This window comes from Benincasa hispida, chromosome 8, assembly GCF_027475165.1.
Source record: "Benincasa hispida cultivar pf3 chromosome 8, pf3_genome.v1.1, whole genome shotgun sequence".
NCBI classification, from domain to species: Eukaryota; Viridiplantae; Streptophyta; class Magnoliopsida; order Cucurbitales; family Cucurbitaceae; genus Benincasa; species Benincasa hispida.
In genome coordinates, this window is record NC_143485.1 from 49,672,700 (window position 1) to 49,688,309 (window position 15,610).

A 15,610-nucleotide genomic window follows, 5' to 3' on the forward strand; every position below is an offset into this window, starting at 1 on the left:
GCTTTCCATCAGCTAAAAATCGTGCACCATCTATGTATTTGACTCAATGCCTAACAACATAGGTAGTGATATACTTGATGGTTATCGTCAGCTGGTGGCCAGATCAACACCTTCGACGTTGATTTCCATCGGATATGATAAGCGACATAGAAAATTCAAGTACGGGCCATGGAAAGTGAAGAGATTGAAAACAACTTCCAACAAAGCAAGTCTCTTAACTGTGGCATTTTTTGTGCTAAGTTTATAGAATATCTTGTAACAGGTACAAATAGGGATAGCTTAGAATAGAACAATATGAAATTGTTTAGGAAATAATATGTTGCCCAGTTGTGGGCTAATCAATATGTATGGTAATCTATACTTGAATTTCTTGAAGTTAATTTGTACAAAACAAAAAATAACATGAATAAACGATCGTACAAAAATATCTAAAACGATAATCTATAAGTAACTAAATAATTGTTTATATAATACTAAACGATCGGTTATAAATAATCAATCGCGAATATATAAGTAAATGATTGCATATATATATAAGTAAACAATCGCATATATATAAATAAACGATCGCATATATATAAGTCAACAATCATTCAAAAAAAAGGTAAATGATCTCACAGAAATAAGTACATGATCGTATATACACAAGTAAACGATCGCCCATAAATTACATATCATCAAGCCTAGATGGGCTAGTGTCAGGTGTTATTAAATTCTTTCTACACGCTTTCTTGTTATGCCCTCTCTAACCACATCATGTATACCTGTGGATTTTTCATGGTTCCTCTCTAATAGAAGGTATCCTAACGGTTTGACGTCAACCTACACTTGGTACCTTTCGTGGTGGTAGAAGTTTGAAGTTTTCAAAGTCTGATCTTCAAGTCCATTCTTGTCTACGTCTAATAGGGAAGATCGGTTTTGCATAAGCAGCAAGCACACATTCAACTGTAAATCATTTTACACATAATGTGTGAACATTAATATTTCTAAGGGTTACCGCAGATATTGCATGGGAGCATGGGATCTCTATGCAATTGAACTCCATGTAAGTACATGTCTGTGAACGGAGATCAACCAACCCCCCTAAATATCCATCGTCCACATTAGTTATATGCATGTCCACCAAAGAAATATGATATGTTCTAGACATCAATATCGATTCCTTAAGAATACTCATTGCGCAATCAGTTACAATGTTTGTGCTATGTCATTGCATGCGTACGTCGGACATATAACCAACCTTGTAGCCACTCATGGATATACTTCAATAGCTTCGTGATTGGTAGTTCTCGTGCATCTTTCAACACTCCATTAAGGCATTTTACTATATTTGTCATCGTCTTGTCATACCTACAATGGACTTGATAAACCCTTATCCACCATTGTAATCCAATCACCTCAGGATAGGCCTTCATCCCAGGATATTGATGGAGCTTAGCTCAAGACATCTAAAACTCAGACATTATATAATCTTTTGTTGCTAGGTAGAAGTGTGGAATAATGTCCTTGTTGAATTTGTCCACCAATTTGTTCCAAACATGGTATATACATAGGGCATGGAATGCATCAGGGAATATACTTGAGACAGCCTTCACAATTGAGATATCAACGATCTGATATAATCACTAAATTCGGAATGTCTCCTATCTAAGCCTTCGAATGAGTCATGAACCAATTCCATAATGCATCGTTCTCCATATCTACAATGCTAAAGGCAATAGGATATATGTTGTTATTGTCATCAAAATACGTTACTATTAACAATGTACCTTTATATTTCTCGTACATATGTGTCCCATCAACAACGATTACTGGCCGTATACAGTTCAAGAAACCCCTAATACACGAACCAAGTGTCATGAAGACATACTTAAAGTAATGTTCGTCCTCAACTTCAACCTCAAAGATCATACCCAGATTTGCAAGCTTAAGTGCCTCGCTATATGCCCTAACAATAGCATATGATCCTTCCGGCGACCCTCGTGCAAATACCAATCCATACTCTCTAGTGCGATAAGCCTGTCCGTAACTTATTTTCACTCCAAAATCTTGTCGTACGTCCTCAATGATATCCCTCGGGCGGTATGTTCAACCAACTTATTCGTATTTGGACTTGATTAGGTGTCCAATAACCCAACTTTTTGCTTGTCGATGATTACCCATTCACATTTCAAGAGAACATGTATGTTCACTTGGATATTTATTCACTTTGAAGGAATCACCTTCTTTTAATTTTTTTGCATGGACCCTCACTTGTATTCCTCCACTAAACATCATACAGTTAGCAAGCTCTTCGTTGATTTCTTTATACGGTAGTCGAAGTTATTTTTTATTGCATGTATTGACAATTTAACTGATAAGTCATATTTCGAAAAGAAAATCTAACCAACCTTTATATCATCGTCATTCAGACAGTCATGAGGTATTATGATGGGGTCATCATACGATGGGCTCTCTGATGATCTGGGTATATCTATAAATGGTTGGGTTAGAACAGTGGAATGCATTTGAACCGAAAACATCACAACTGATAAGATGGGAGCAAGTGGGGTTGGAATATGAATGTAAGGTGTTGGAGAAGTTTGTGGTCCTAAAGATTGTCCATACCCATGCTCAGTATCAAACTGTGGAGTACATTTGGGTTCATTGTTGTGACCAAACCAAACTTTACTTCGATTTTCCCTTAAGTTACATGGTTCAATATGATCATCCATTGAAGACATGGTGGGAATATTACGTGTTGGAATTGTTGCATATCCAAAGTTTTGATTAGTTGGAATGGGTTGATTTATTGGATTGCACTTTTGGTAAATATTCTCAGTGTGTACTCCATGAATTTTGCAAGGTGTAACTGATACAAATAACGACATCCAGGATGCATCACTGCCTTCTAAAAAGAAGTTAAGATTTTTATCGTTGACTATGTCAGTATTATATATACAATCGTTTATATAATACTACACGATCATGAAGTAGAATATAAAAAATCGTTTATATAATACTAAACAATCATTGGGTATTATATAAATGATCGTTTAAATAATACTAAACAATCATTCATAGAATACTAAACAAGCGGTTATATTGTAATGAATGATCGTCTATATATTGTTATATGATTGTTCATTCAATATTAAATGATCTGGGATACAAGAAATATTGTAAAATATCGCTTACATTCTCTCCATTTCTGGATCTGACGAATGAATCTTCCTCTATATCCAAAGACACAATGAAATGAACAAAGATGAAAGTGATCAACAATGGGGATGTTATACTGCAACTCTGAAAGAATAATGAGAGAATGAAAAGTGCTTGACGGAAAATGAATAACTGAGAATGACCTTTCATTCTCCATATCAATGTTATTCAATGCTATTGATAAAATATTAGTTGGGAATAAATGCGTTGATGGAATGTTAGTGTTGCATTGAATACATATTGAATGAAGAGTTGAAAAAATCGTTGAAGGAAGAAGAAATGTGGCGTGGTTTGAGAAATTTTTTAAATTAGGGGTAAAGTTGTTATTTCACATATCAAAAGGTCAATTATAAATAAGTTTTTAAGAAGAGGTCATTCATAAAAAAAAATTTGAAATTTGGGTTATTTCGTGAAATTTTTCAAATTTCAACTACAATGTAATGAAATTAAAAGTTGATACAACACAACAAATTTAAGAGTTAAAACCATATCATAAAAAAAAGGCAATAGACAAAAAAAGCATTTTTAAAAAAAAAAAAAAAAAATCGAACATGGCGTGTGGCTTTTCCTTGTCCATAAAAGCTCAGCTAAGCCCCACCATCTCTATATTTTGCAATCTCTCATTTGGTCTTTCCAACTCCACAAGTGGACAAACCACTAAATTCTGAATATTCTACAATGAACAACCAACCTTCTAATTCTGCCCAATCTTTCCCTAGCAAACAATAACATGTGTTCAATAATATAGATGTGTAAATCCAAAGTCAACCCACAAAATTAAACCCTAATTCCCCTTTCAATACTATTTTAAACCTAAACCCTCTCTCCTTTCTGTCTCTTCAATGCACTTTAGAGCCAAAGCTTCCTTGATTCTGATTATTTAAAGTATATTCTTCCTTTTAACCAATTATTTTCTCAAATTCCCAACTTGGGCTTCTTTGACTTGTTCTATTCACCACCATTTCTATATAAACCAATCCCAACCCCTTAGCTCTGTTATCAATATCATCATCATCAAATCTGAGATTCAAAATTCACTTTTTGTCTTACAACTTGGAAAGGTTAAATCAAATCGATATGGCTTCAAATGGGTTTCTCTTGGCTACTCTGTTTCTGTCCTGTTTCTTGGGATTCTCCCATGGAAATATCCATCTCTCTTCTCTCCAAAGAACTTTGGAGGTCACTGCTTCACCAAAACCTGGACAAGGTAAGCCCCTTCAATCTTCCATGGAGATCTGAATAAAAAATTCGAACTTTACCAATTTTAACAAATGGGCTGTCCTTTTTTTTTTTTTTTTTTCCTGCAGTTCTTAAAGCGGGTGTTGACAAAATCAGTGTGACCTGGATTTTTGTTGGGACTGACAAAGTCAAGTCGGATTCGGATTACAAGAACATCAAGGCGAAACTCTGTTACGCGCCGGTGAGCCAAGTGGACAGAGCGTGGAGGAAAACAGAGGACGATCTTTCCAAGGACAAGACTTGTCAATTCGACATCGTGGAAAAGCCGTACAATCCGGCGAACAAGACGGTTCAAAAGTTTGAGTGGACGGTAGAGCGTGACGTTCCAACGGCGACTTTCTTCGTCAGAGTCTACGTTTTAAATTCCGCCGGCGATAAAGTAGCGTACGGCCAAACCACTGATGATAAAAAAGGAACAAACTTGTTTCAAATTGAATCGATTACTGGTCGTCATATCTCACTTGATATTGCCTCTGTTTGCTTCAGTGCCTTCTCTGTTGTGTCGTTGTTTGGATTCTTCTTCATCGACAAGAGGAAGGCCAAGAAGGCGGCGGCGGCGGCGGCGGCGCAAGGGCATTAAGTTAAGAAAAGGTGGGAACTTTTGCTCTGTTTTGAGTTTCCTTCTCAGCTTGTGACAATGGCGATCTGCTTGATCAAGAGTAGACTTTATTATTATTATTTTTTAAAAGTCTTTCTGCATTTTGGGTTTCTCTAATGCTGTAATTTTCTAGGGGAAAAGAAAAAAGATGTGTTGAGAAAAAGAAGGGTATGGTATGATCTGATATATGGTGAAAAATAAAGTGTACTAATGTGTTTAAATGTTGATGTGGAAATTTTAATGACAATATTTGAATATTTCGACTTTTGGGGTTTTATTTATTGTGGGTAGATTCATAGTTATTAGAACACGAAAGGTTGCAACTATTAACTCGTGATTATAAAACATTAATTACTACTACAAAGCCAATAACTTGATCTTAGCTTATAACCGTTAGATTAAGATAATTACAATTGATAGTACTTTTAAGTTTAATAATTAAAAGTATAACCATATTTGAAAAAATCATAAATGTAGCAAAATCTAATCATAATAATAACCTTTCATGAGAGATATAATCAATGATTGATAGATTCCGTGAGCTAGATCGAACTCTGCTATATCTATTGTACTATATTACTAATATTTAAGTTCTACTGTTATATTTAGAACTCCGGTAACAAAATGTCATATATTTTTCTCTGAGTCAAACCTTAAAAAGATGGTCGAAGATGAAGACAAGTTGGGTATTGGTGTTCGGTTCTTTTTTGGTGTGTTTTCATTTTTCTACCATAAGTTTTTGACCTCTTTTATGAAGTTTTGCTAAAAGAAGAAAATTTTATTGTTTTTAATTTGAAAGTATGTTAAATCCAAAAAATTGTTCCGACGAATTTGATCCTTTTTTTTTTCCTAATCAATCTTGAGTCTTGTCAAGATGAGTATTCAAGCCAAAGGAAATATATATGTGGTTTACAAAAATTTAAAAAAAAAAAAAAAAAAAAAATTACCTTCTTAGTCCTCAAATTTTGAAAAATATGTGCATCTGATCTCTTAATTTTAAAAATGTACCTTTTTAGTCTCCAAATTTATAAAAATAAATCTATTTGGTCCATGAGTTTTAAAACGTACCTTTTTAATTCTCAAGTTTATAAAAATAGGTTAAAAATCTCTTTGAAGTATTTTTTGTTTGATTTTTAAAAATAATTATATGATACTTAAAATCACAAAAAAAATAGTTTTAGAGATGATGTGATTTTTAAAATTTATTCTTCTACTTATGAAATAATAATATAAAGTTACTTAAAGGGACTTTTTAAATCTATTTTTAAAAATTTGGAGATTAAAAAAATACATTTTAAAAACCGAAGGGAAGACCAAATGAGTTTATTCTTCTAAATTTAGAGACTAAAAGGTTACATTTTTAAAATTAGGGATCAAACACATATTCTTCAAAACTGAGGGTCAAAGGATAATTTTTTCAAAAAAAAAAAAAAAAAACCATCATGAAATTGAATATAAAAGAAACAATCATGAAATGGAATGTGAAAGGATAGGGATGGTATTGATGGTAAAGATAAATTTTAAAAGGGAAATTTTCATACCTAACTTTTTGGTAGTAGCATTTATCATTATTGCGTCTACTATCATCTAATTTCTTTCAATACTTCTCTATAGGGGAAATTATGTGTATATAAATATTTAATTTAGAACAAATTTATCCTTCATTCAAAATGAACACCTAATTTTAAAGCATTATTTAGAGATTCAATCTATTTTCAAAATTTATTATCATATATATCCAAAAAATTGTATATTTTCATATATAAGATTTAATAGAATATTCACACAAAATAATTCTTGTGGTGGACGGTTGGAGAGAGAATATATATTAAAAAAATCTTTTCATATTTATGAAACATCATTAATGTTTAAGAGAGAAAATATATTTATTATTAGTATTAATTAATTGAGATTTTCTTTCCATTTTTAATTGGAGAGAGAAAATACATTTAATATTATTTTATTTTTCATTTAACACATTTCACATATCAAGCAACTAATTTTACTAGCGGATTCATGTTATTTTTAAATATACCTTGAACATTATATTAGATTTTTGCAAATTTTCTAACCATATGTAAAGTATACTAGTAATTATATTTGATATATATTCAAACACAACTGGTTTTATGGCAACTTATTGGGTTTTCTAGAGGATTCGTGGTAATTTTTAAATATACTTTAGAACATTGTGTTAGGTATTTGAAAATATTCTAACCAATATATGAGATATATTAAGATTTTGTTGATATATTTGAAATGTACAATATGGTTGTACCATTCAAAAGTTTCGATATAACAATATCTATATGACAGTCCAATATATAAATTAAAAGTATATATTTTTAACCAAATTTCTTAATCATATATACCACAGTTTATAAACCACAGATTGACTTAATATTCAACATAAATTATAGTATATATCATATATCACAGTATATAGACTCATTGTTCAACATAAATCATAGTATATATATCATATATCATAGTATAAATCATACTTGGTTATATTTATTTATGTGTTTAGGGTTAAAAAAATAAAATAGGCTCCTTGGTTTGTGTGTGCAAGAATCTCCCCATCTTTATCTCTTCTAGAAGCCATTGTTTCCGTCGTCCATCCCCATTTGTCGTTGTTCAATCGTCCGTTGAGTGTCCACCGTCGTTTGAGTTGCACCGCCATCCATCGTCAAGCCGAGTCACACATCATCCATCATCCAGTCGAGACACGCACTGTCCGAGTCTGTCGTTTGTCTTCTGGTACTAACCGAGTTTGTCGTTTGTCGTCCATGTCCATCGTTTGTTGTCTAGTTTTGCACCAAGTCTGTCGTTTTTCGTCCAGTTCTGCTTCGAGTCCATCGTTCATTGTCTAGTTTTGCTGGTTGTCCCCCATTCGTCATCGAGTTCCACTCGCCACCCGCCACTCATGCACCATCCTTTGCTTGTCAATGTGGTTGTTGGTGGGTAGGGATGGCAACGAGGGCGAGGTGGGGCGAGGATGCACTCCCCATCCCCATCCCCGTCCCCGCCCCATTCCCCGTTTTGGGGAGTCGGGATCGGGGAATCCCCGTGGGGAAAAATCTCCATTTTTATTTTATTATTTTTATTATATAAAATTAAATAAATTTAATATTTATATTGAAATTATAATTTTTATATAGGAAATTAGTATTATTGTTATATATAGTTGTTTAAAATTAGACATTACATATTTTTTATTATAAATTAATAAAAATTAAATTTATTATATTACATTAAAAAAGAAGAAAAAAAACTGAAACAGTATGTTTTAGTAATTATTATTATTATTATTATTATATTATTAATTATATATATATTAGCAATTAAAAAAATCGGGGTGGGGACGGGGATCGGGGTCGGGGACGGGGCGAGGATCCCCTCCTTGTCCCCGATCGGGGACCTGATTTAAATCCTTGGTTTGACCCCGTCCCCAATCAAACCGGGGATTTTCCACCCCGATCGGGTCGGGGACCTGCAGAGACCCAACCCTAGGGGGAATTTTGCCATCCCTAGTGGTGGGTTGCTATGAAGGTGGACTAGGGATAGATAGAGAGTGGGTTTTTGAAAAAGAATTTTGGTTAAAATAAAAAAAAAAAGGTGTGTGAATTAATGAAACTTTTGAGTTTCCTTTTTTGAAAGATGTGTAATTGATTATATGTTAGAATGGATACTTCAACTTAATATTTGTACCTGTTATTTATTGTTATATTAGAGCTTTGTATGAAGAAGAGTTTAAAAGACACCAATACACCATATTAGACTTAAACATAAAAAGTAATTAGACCCTAATATTTTTGTAATTGAACTTTCAAAATCATTTGTTTAATCCTTAAACTTTTAAAAAGTATTTATTTTAATCCTTATTGTTAAGATTCTATTAACTTTTCAAGAATGAAATATGTTGAAGGATGTCAACAACCAATGTGAGACCAAAATCTTGATCCCAAAATAACTTTTGAGATCTCCCATAGGAGATCACCTTTACCCCCAAATTGAAGATTGAAACCCTAGATTTTGTAGGATTGTTAACTGAAACCCTAATCTTAATAACAAAGACCAAAGTTAGCATTTTTTAAAAGTCCAGAGACTAGATGAATATTTTCTAAAGTTTAAGGACCAAAATAGAACAAGATTTAAAGTTCATAAGATTTAAACTTACATTCTTCTAAATAATAGAAAAGTTGGACACAAATATAATATAGGGTCTATATTAAAATCTTATGTGTTGTTATCCTAATTTTAAATTTAAAGAATAATTTTCAAATTTAAATGCAATATCTAACAATTAGGATATCATAACAACTAACCCTTGTAAAAGGGGTAGTTGCTTGTGTCATAAAAAATTACAAAATCATTTTTCAATGGCTCCTCATCCGTCTCTACAGGAGAATCTAACTTAAAATTTCATAGTTATCCCTTTTTGAATTGCTATATACTTTATGACCATGAAATATATACGGCATAAATGATTTATGATGTAGATGTTAAAGGGTCTGTAATGCAGCCATTCTCATAGTCACAAGTTTGATCGGTATCGAAAAGCATTTTCGAGCTGCTCATCCGATCTGTAGCAATAAGATATAAACCATCATTGTACACATCGATGGATCCGAATGCGTCGCTGCCGGGGGGACACTCGAGGGCGGCTTCAAGAACCCTATGATGTATTCCATGGGAATCAATTGTATATCCACCTGTATGATTATGTCCAGCCAGGCAAACTTTGACACAATTGTAGTTGTGTATCAGGTCCATTACTTCGTCATAGTTCCATAGAAGTGCTGCAAAAGATGTCGCCCCAGGATCAAGGGGAAGATGACAGCAAACAATCACTTTTTGCTTCAAATGTGTTGCTTCCTGAAGTATACCATCCAACCATTTCAGTTGTTCTTTACCAACTCCTCCATTGAACATAAGGTATCTTCTTTCTAAGCCAACCAGTCCTGATGGGCTATTCTTATCTGCATTTGGGTTTCTCTGGGATAGGATTTCAAGGGCCTCCAGTGATTTTGGATGATCCTGAGGCCAACCAATAGCACTTATATCGTAGCCATCGAGTACGACGAATCTGAAATTCGGAATAGGTGAGAAGTCGAAATAAGCACGACCTTCATCAAATTTTGGAATCTTCAACAATGGAAGTAATTCTTTGCGAGGAAGATTGTAGAGGCAATGATTTCCAATCATATGATATACCGGACCATTAAAATTATCAAATTCACCAACTACTTTCTTAATAGAGCTGAGAGATTGGTCCTTGGGGCAAAATCCATCCACAATATCTCCAAAATTTAGGACGAATTTAAGCTTTTGTTGGTTGTTCCAGTTTTGAACTGCCCTTTTCAGCACAAGAATACTATGTCTATAATAACGAGGAGTACCAAGGAATGAGCGACCATCAGGAATATCAGCATACTGAACATCAGAGATAACACCGAAAGATAATAATGGCTGCTTTCCTTGAATACTTCCTATACCATTTGCAGACGCCATATTGTTGTAGAAAACAGTCGAACCCTATCACAAGAACATGAATGATAAGAATAAGATGCCATAAGAGAAGTGTTCTTGAAGAAACAAATAACAGGTTATTTGGCCAGACGTTCCAAAAAGGAAAATTGCATTGTATGCAAATACATTTTAAGAAACTAAAGTCATGACTTCAACTTTTTTGTAATTGTAGGTGACAATCACATACAAATCCGATAGCATTTAGATTTTTAGGCGAAAGTTTTTTTCCATGTTTACAAAAAAAGCAAAACTTAAGGACACAAGCCAAATTTTCAATTTATTTTTTTTTATTGAAGTTGCAATTGTCCCTTCCAAAAATGGTCACCATGCACTACCAGTACCAACAAGGATCGAGTTTCCTATGACTGTGAACTTCTAGGAAGATAGAAAACAAAAGAAATAAATAGGTCTCGCTGACAAACGGAACTCTACATTTAATAAGTAAAATCCTACATGGAAAAAATGGAAAGAAAATTATTGATAAAGCATAGTACGGTAAAGCTTTTCATTTATTACCATGGTACTCTTCCACTGAAAAAAATGTTACCAACTTATTATGACTGGCATATGTTCTGACATCAAACATCAGGCAACATGTGCCTTTTCTATGGCATGGCTGTTTTAGTAGGCCTGTTTGATTTGATACCAAAGCAGCCAAGCCTTGAGCATGCTACATTATCTAGGTTTTTCTTTCTTCCTTTTACCTGTGGGATTTTGTTTCTCGTTTGGGGTGGGGGTTTGAATAAAAGAACAATCATAGAAAGAAAAAAAAAGAAGCCTTTCTTTTCCTCAATGAGCTTTCATCTGTTTTTAAAGATAAAAGAAAGAAGCATATAAACTTGGTGAAGGGGCCCTATTCTCAAATCTCCAGACTTGGCATAACAATAAATAAGAATTGGAATAATACCATATCTTTTAAAAAAAAAAATTCCAAATGAAATTTCACGGCACAAGACACCAAAAAGAAGGAAATGGAGGATACATGTTACATGAAAATCTCCCGGAGAAACTTGTCAATACTCTTCTCTCACACAGAAAAAAAGGAGGGAAAACAAAAGGTTAGAGAAAGAGATAAAAAGAAAAAAAGTATGGATCCACACTATGGTGTAATATTCAAAAGTTTTCTGATACAAGAAGTTGTCAGATGCAACACTTGTGGAAGAAGAAAAAGTTATGAACTAGAAGCTTCCACGCCATTTGTCAAATCCTAGTATAAAGCCACCAAATCCTCGATCCAGTTTTTCATGGACTGATTTTCAAGGAAAAGTAGACACAAAAGATTTCTTTTAACTTGATAAAATAAATCAACATCTCCATGTTAGATAAAATGAGGTTCAATCTCAAAACCAATTGACAATAAGAGAAGTTGCCTATACATCTGATAAAGATTTAGGAGGACTCTTGATTAATATGGGATCTCAACATACTCTCTCAAGATGATGTCTCTTTGGATTCGTCATTCTTAAATCATATTTCAATTATTTTTAGACCGAACACTCCTTTAGGCTTGCCGATGCCATATTAGATAATATGAGGTTTCATCTCAAAATAAACTGACAACAACAAGAGTAGTACGGGGTTTCTTGATTAACGTGGGATCCTCAACACTCCATGAGAATAGTCTTGCTATCCAAACTACTACCTTCAATTCACTTGAATATTGTACATTGGTTAAAAATTAAACACCAATCATGAATGAGAGACATCAGACATAAATAGCCCAACTAATAACTAAACAGAAAAAATAGAATCCATATCGTGAAAACACTAAAACCTAAATTAATTAATTAAAAAAAAAAAAAAAAAAAAAAAAAAAAAAAAACAGCAATCATATAGTAAGTCAATAACCAAGGTGTTTGAACTCGAGAAATTTCCCAAATGTAACAAAATGTATCGATCAATAAACCATTCAACTCAAAACTCGAAAGCAGAAAAAAGTTATTTAAGAACAAAGAAAGCGAGGGAATAGTCAGGCATTATGTCTAAAAACAACTACAGATTAGCAAAAAGTTGTGTGAATAACGAAGAACGAGAAATGCAGATTAGAGAAGATAAATCAAAGTCATGAACGAATGGAGGAGAAAGAATGAAAAATCCGGAGGGAAATTCGTAATTCAAATTACCTGATGCTTGAGAGATTTGAAGAAGAGAAAAGGAAAAATCGACGATGAGTTGTTTCAGCCAAATTCGGAGGAATTGAAGAAACTGAATGGAGAAGGTTTTGAGTTATATATATATATTATAAAATGGTGGAATTTAGCTGGTGAGGGTAATTGTTAAATATTGAAATGACCGAAGTAGACTTAAATAAATATTGTAATGACTACATTGTCCTTTGACTGCTCACGCGTGTCGCTTGAACACGTGCTTACGTGGTCCAATGGGAATGCAGGTTTTTGTTCTTTTTTTTTAATTTAACCATTAAACCTTTGACTGACTCACGCGTGTCGCTTGAACACGTTCTTTTTTTTTAAAACAAAAAGATTAAAATTAAATTAATAAACAAATATCCTGTAAGTAAACAAGTTATAATATTTATTATTTATGTTATATTTACATTGGTGTAATTTTATTGCTTTCTTTTTACATTTCATATTTTTTTTAATACTATAATAGAAAATGTCGATTCACCCTTGATGAATGTGAATCCATGAAAATATTGATGGAAATGTCGATAAAGTTTTAATACCTAATTGTATCAATCAATTTTCCATTTGTCAAGGTGTGCTTAAATCTTGTCTAATTTAATCCTTGTATGCAATTTTTTGATCATATTTTCGATTTAAGCTAAATTTACCCCCTAATTATAATCTAAATAAACATAAGAGTCCCTCAATACTCACTAATTATCTGAAAATTAAGCTTAACACAAAGTTCAGCTTGATTAATGCAAGACCAACTATTGAATAAATATTTCAAAGCTTACAATATCAACCAAAAAAAGAAACCTAAGAATTTTGGGTTTATGGTTTAGAATTTAGGGGTGTTTGTTTCAAGGGTTGGGATTGGATAGGTTAAGACATCCTAAGTCCAACCCTTATTTGGGGTATGGATTTAGGAAGCCCATACTTTCCCTATGAGTTGGAATAGTGTTTACTATTCAAACCTATGGGTTACTCCATTCATTTTTTTTTCCTTCCTTCTAATTTAATCTGGAAGTATGTCAACTAACCTCCGAACACCAATTTTGGTGACCACTGCGGTTAACTCTGGTTGCCTCCCTCTGACGATCGTCGTCGGCCAACTCCAGCTACCACCCTCCCGCGACCGCCGCTGGCCAACTTTGGCACCACCTCCGACAATCACCACGAACCAACTCTGGCCGCCACTGACCAACTCTAGTCACCACCTCCTATGACCTTCATTGGCCAACTCCAACCACCACCTTGGCGACCACCACTGGCCAACTTTAGTAGCCGCCTTGGTGATTGTCGTCAACCAACCTCAAGTCACCATTGATCAACCTCTGGCAAATCCCTTCCCCCCACACTGGCAAAATTTCGCCCACCAACTCCGTTGGCCACCTCCGGCAACCACCACCAACCATCCTTGAAAAATATTAATAAAAATACTCTTAGTATATAAAAAACTAGACAAATTTGTATATAAAAACACTTTTAAGAAAGAATTGCGATGATGTATGTTTTTTTATTTTAATGAGTTTTTATCAAAAGTGTTTAGTTAAAAATGAATTTTTAAAAGATATTTTTTTTATAAGTCATTCCAAACACGCTAATAGACTCCAATTGTATAGTTATATTTATTTAGGTTATATGTATAGAACTATATATGTTTGAAAGCTTTAATTTAATTTAATAACATTTTAATTTTTTTTTGTTAGTCAATTTAACTAGCTCGAAACTTATAATCATTTTCTAAACATAAAGATTTAAAATGTTTAAAACAACTTAGCGATCGAATAAAAACTAAAACTTAAAATTTATGATTTTTTATTCCTCAAATGTAATTTGATAAGGAAAAAAAATATAGTTTTTCAATAATTGAATTTAATATTAAAATATTAGTTTATTTCAATTTTAAGTCAGCGAATTTTGATAAAAAAAAAAAATTGATCATTTTCAAATTAATTAAAGTGACAAAAGTCTATGAAATTTTATTTCAAAAACTAGTAAAATTGAAATATCAAATTATTAAAACAATAGATTAAATACAATTATAATTTTAGTCAAAATCTCTATTTCAAATTTTTGTAAAAAAATATTCTTCTGAATTTTTAGTTTATTTTAAACTTAACTATATTAAAATAATAAGATGAAAAATTTAAACTAATCTAAAATCTAACTAATGATTAAATACAAGAAAATATTTCACAAACTAAATTTTATTTATATATACTTCATTCCAAGCTACTTAAACCTGAACTCTAAACATAGGCTTCTTAGACCCAGATTTTCAATACCTGCACTCAAACATAGTTTTCTTAAACAAAGCTACCTAAACCTCCTAGCTTAATCGGGTTTTAGGATTTAGAATTTTAAGGTCTAGGGTGTAAGGTCTAAGGTTTAGGATCAATCCTAAACCCTAAACCTTAGACCCTAGATCCTAACCTTTAATCTCTAAACTCTCACATCTTTGAAACTTCATTAGTTTTGTATTAGTTATGCATATATACTCAATTAAATATACATGTGAATATTTTCGATGAAAGTCTACCAGAGGGTAAAATTTGGGAAATTATCAGAAATAGCCCCTTCAAGTTTTTACTTTTCAAAACTAGCACACTTTTTGAAAATTCGTTCAACTAGTTTTTCTCGCTCAATCTCAAACGAGATCGACTAACGAGATTTAGATAAAAATTAATTTTTTTCTAGCTTATCAATTATTTTGGGTCTTGGTACCAATCTTTTCAAAATGTTCCCCAATTTTATACCAAATTTAATATATTTTTAAATTTTCTTACAATTCGGTTATCTTTACCGAATATACATAACTTTTCAAATCTTTAACGCAATTTATAATTTCCAATTCAATTTACCAATTATCCAAATTGATTTTTTTTTTTGAGAAATTCAAATTATT

The 15,610-nt window shown here is 32.6% G+C and overlaps 2 protein-coding genes across 2 annotated transcripts; one reads left to right on the plus strand and one right to left on the minus strand.

The window, feature by feature from the left end:
• Nucleotides 1–3,819: 3,819 nt before the first annotated feature.
• LOC120083240 (high-affinity nitrate transporter-like protein) lies at nt 3,820–5,303 on the plus strand. Its single transcript, XM_039038907.2, has 2 exons — nt 3,820–4,408; nt 4,509–5,303. The coding sequence occupies exons 1-2, from the start codon at nt 4,279–4,281 to the stop codon at nt 5,018–5,020; spliced, it is 642 nt and encodes a 213-aa protein (XP_038894835.1). The 5' UTR covers nt 3,820–4,278; the 3' UTR covers nt 5,021–5,303.
• Nucleotides 5,304–9,315: 4,012 nt separating this feature from the next.
• Nucleotides 9,316–12,831, minus strand: LOC120082712 (manganese-dependent ADP-ribose/CDP-alcohol diphosphatase-like protein). Its single transcript, XM_039037992.2, has 2 exons — nt 12,694–12,831; nt 9,316–10,576 (listed from the first exon to the last, which is right to left on the minus strand). The coding sequence occupies exon 2, from the start codon at nt 10,550–10,552 to the stop codon at nt 9,530–9,532; it is 1,023 nt and encodes a 340-aa protein (XP_038893920.1). The 5' UTR covers nt 10,553–10,576; nt 12,694–12,831; the 3' UTR covers nt 9,316–9,529.
• Nucleotides 12,832–15,610: the final 2,779 nt, after the last annotated feature.

Bases quoted from the DNA above. Each gene is read 5' to 3' on its own strand.
- LOC120083240 (XM_039038907.2), top strand. From the start codon at position 4,279: ATGGCTTCAAATGGGTTTCTCTTGGCTACTCTGTTTCTGTCCTGTTTC. The intron at 4,409-4,508 runs GTAAGCCCCTTC...TTTTTCCTGCAG, and splicing joins TTCACCAAAACCTGGACAAG to TTCTTAAAGCGGGTGTTGAC.
- LOC120082712 (XM_039037992.2), bottom strand. From the start codon at position 10,552: ATGGCGTCTGCAAATGGTATAGGAAGTATTCAAGGAAAGCAGCCATTA.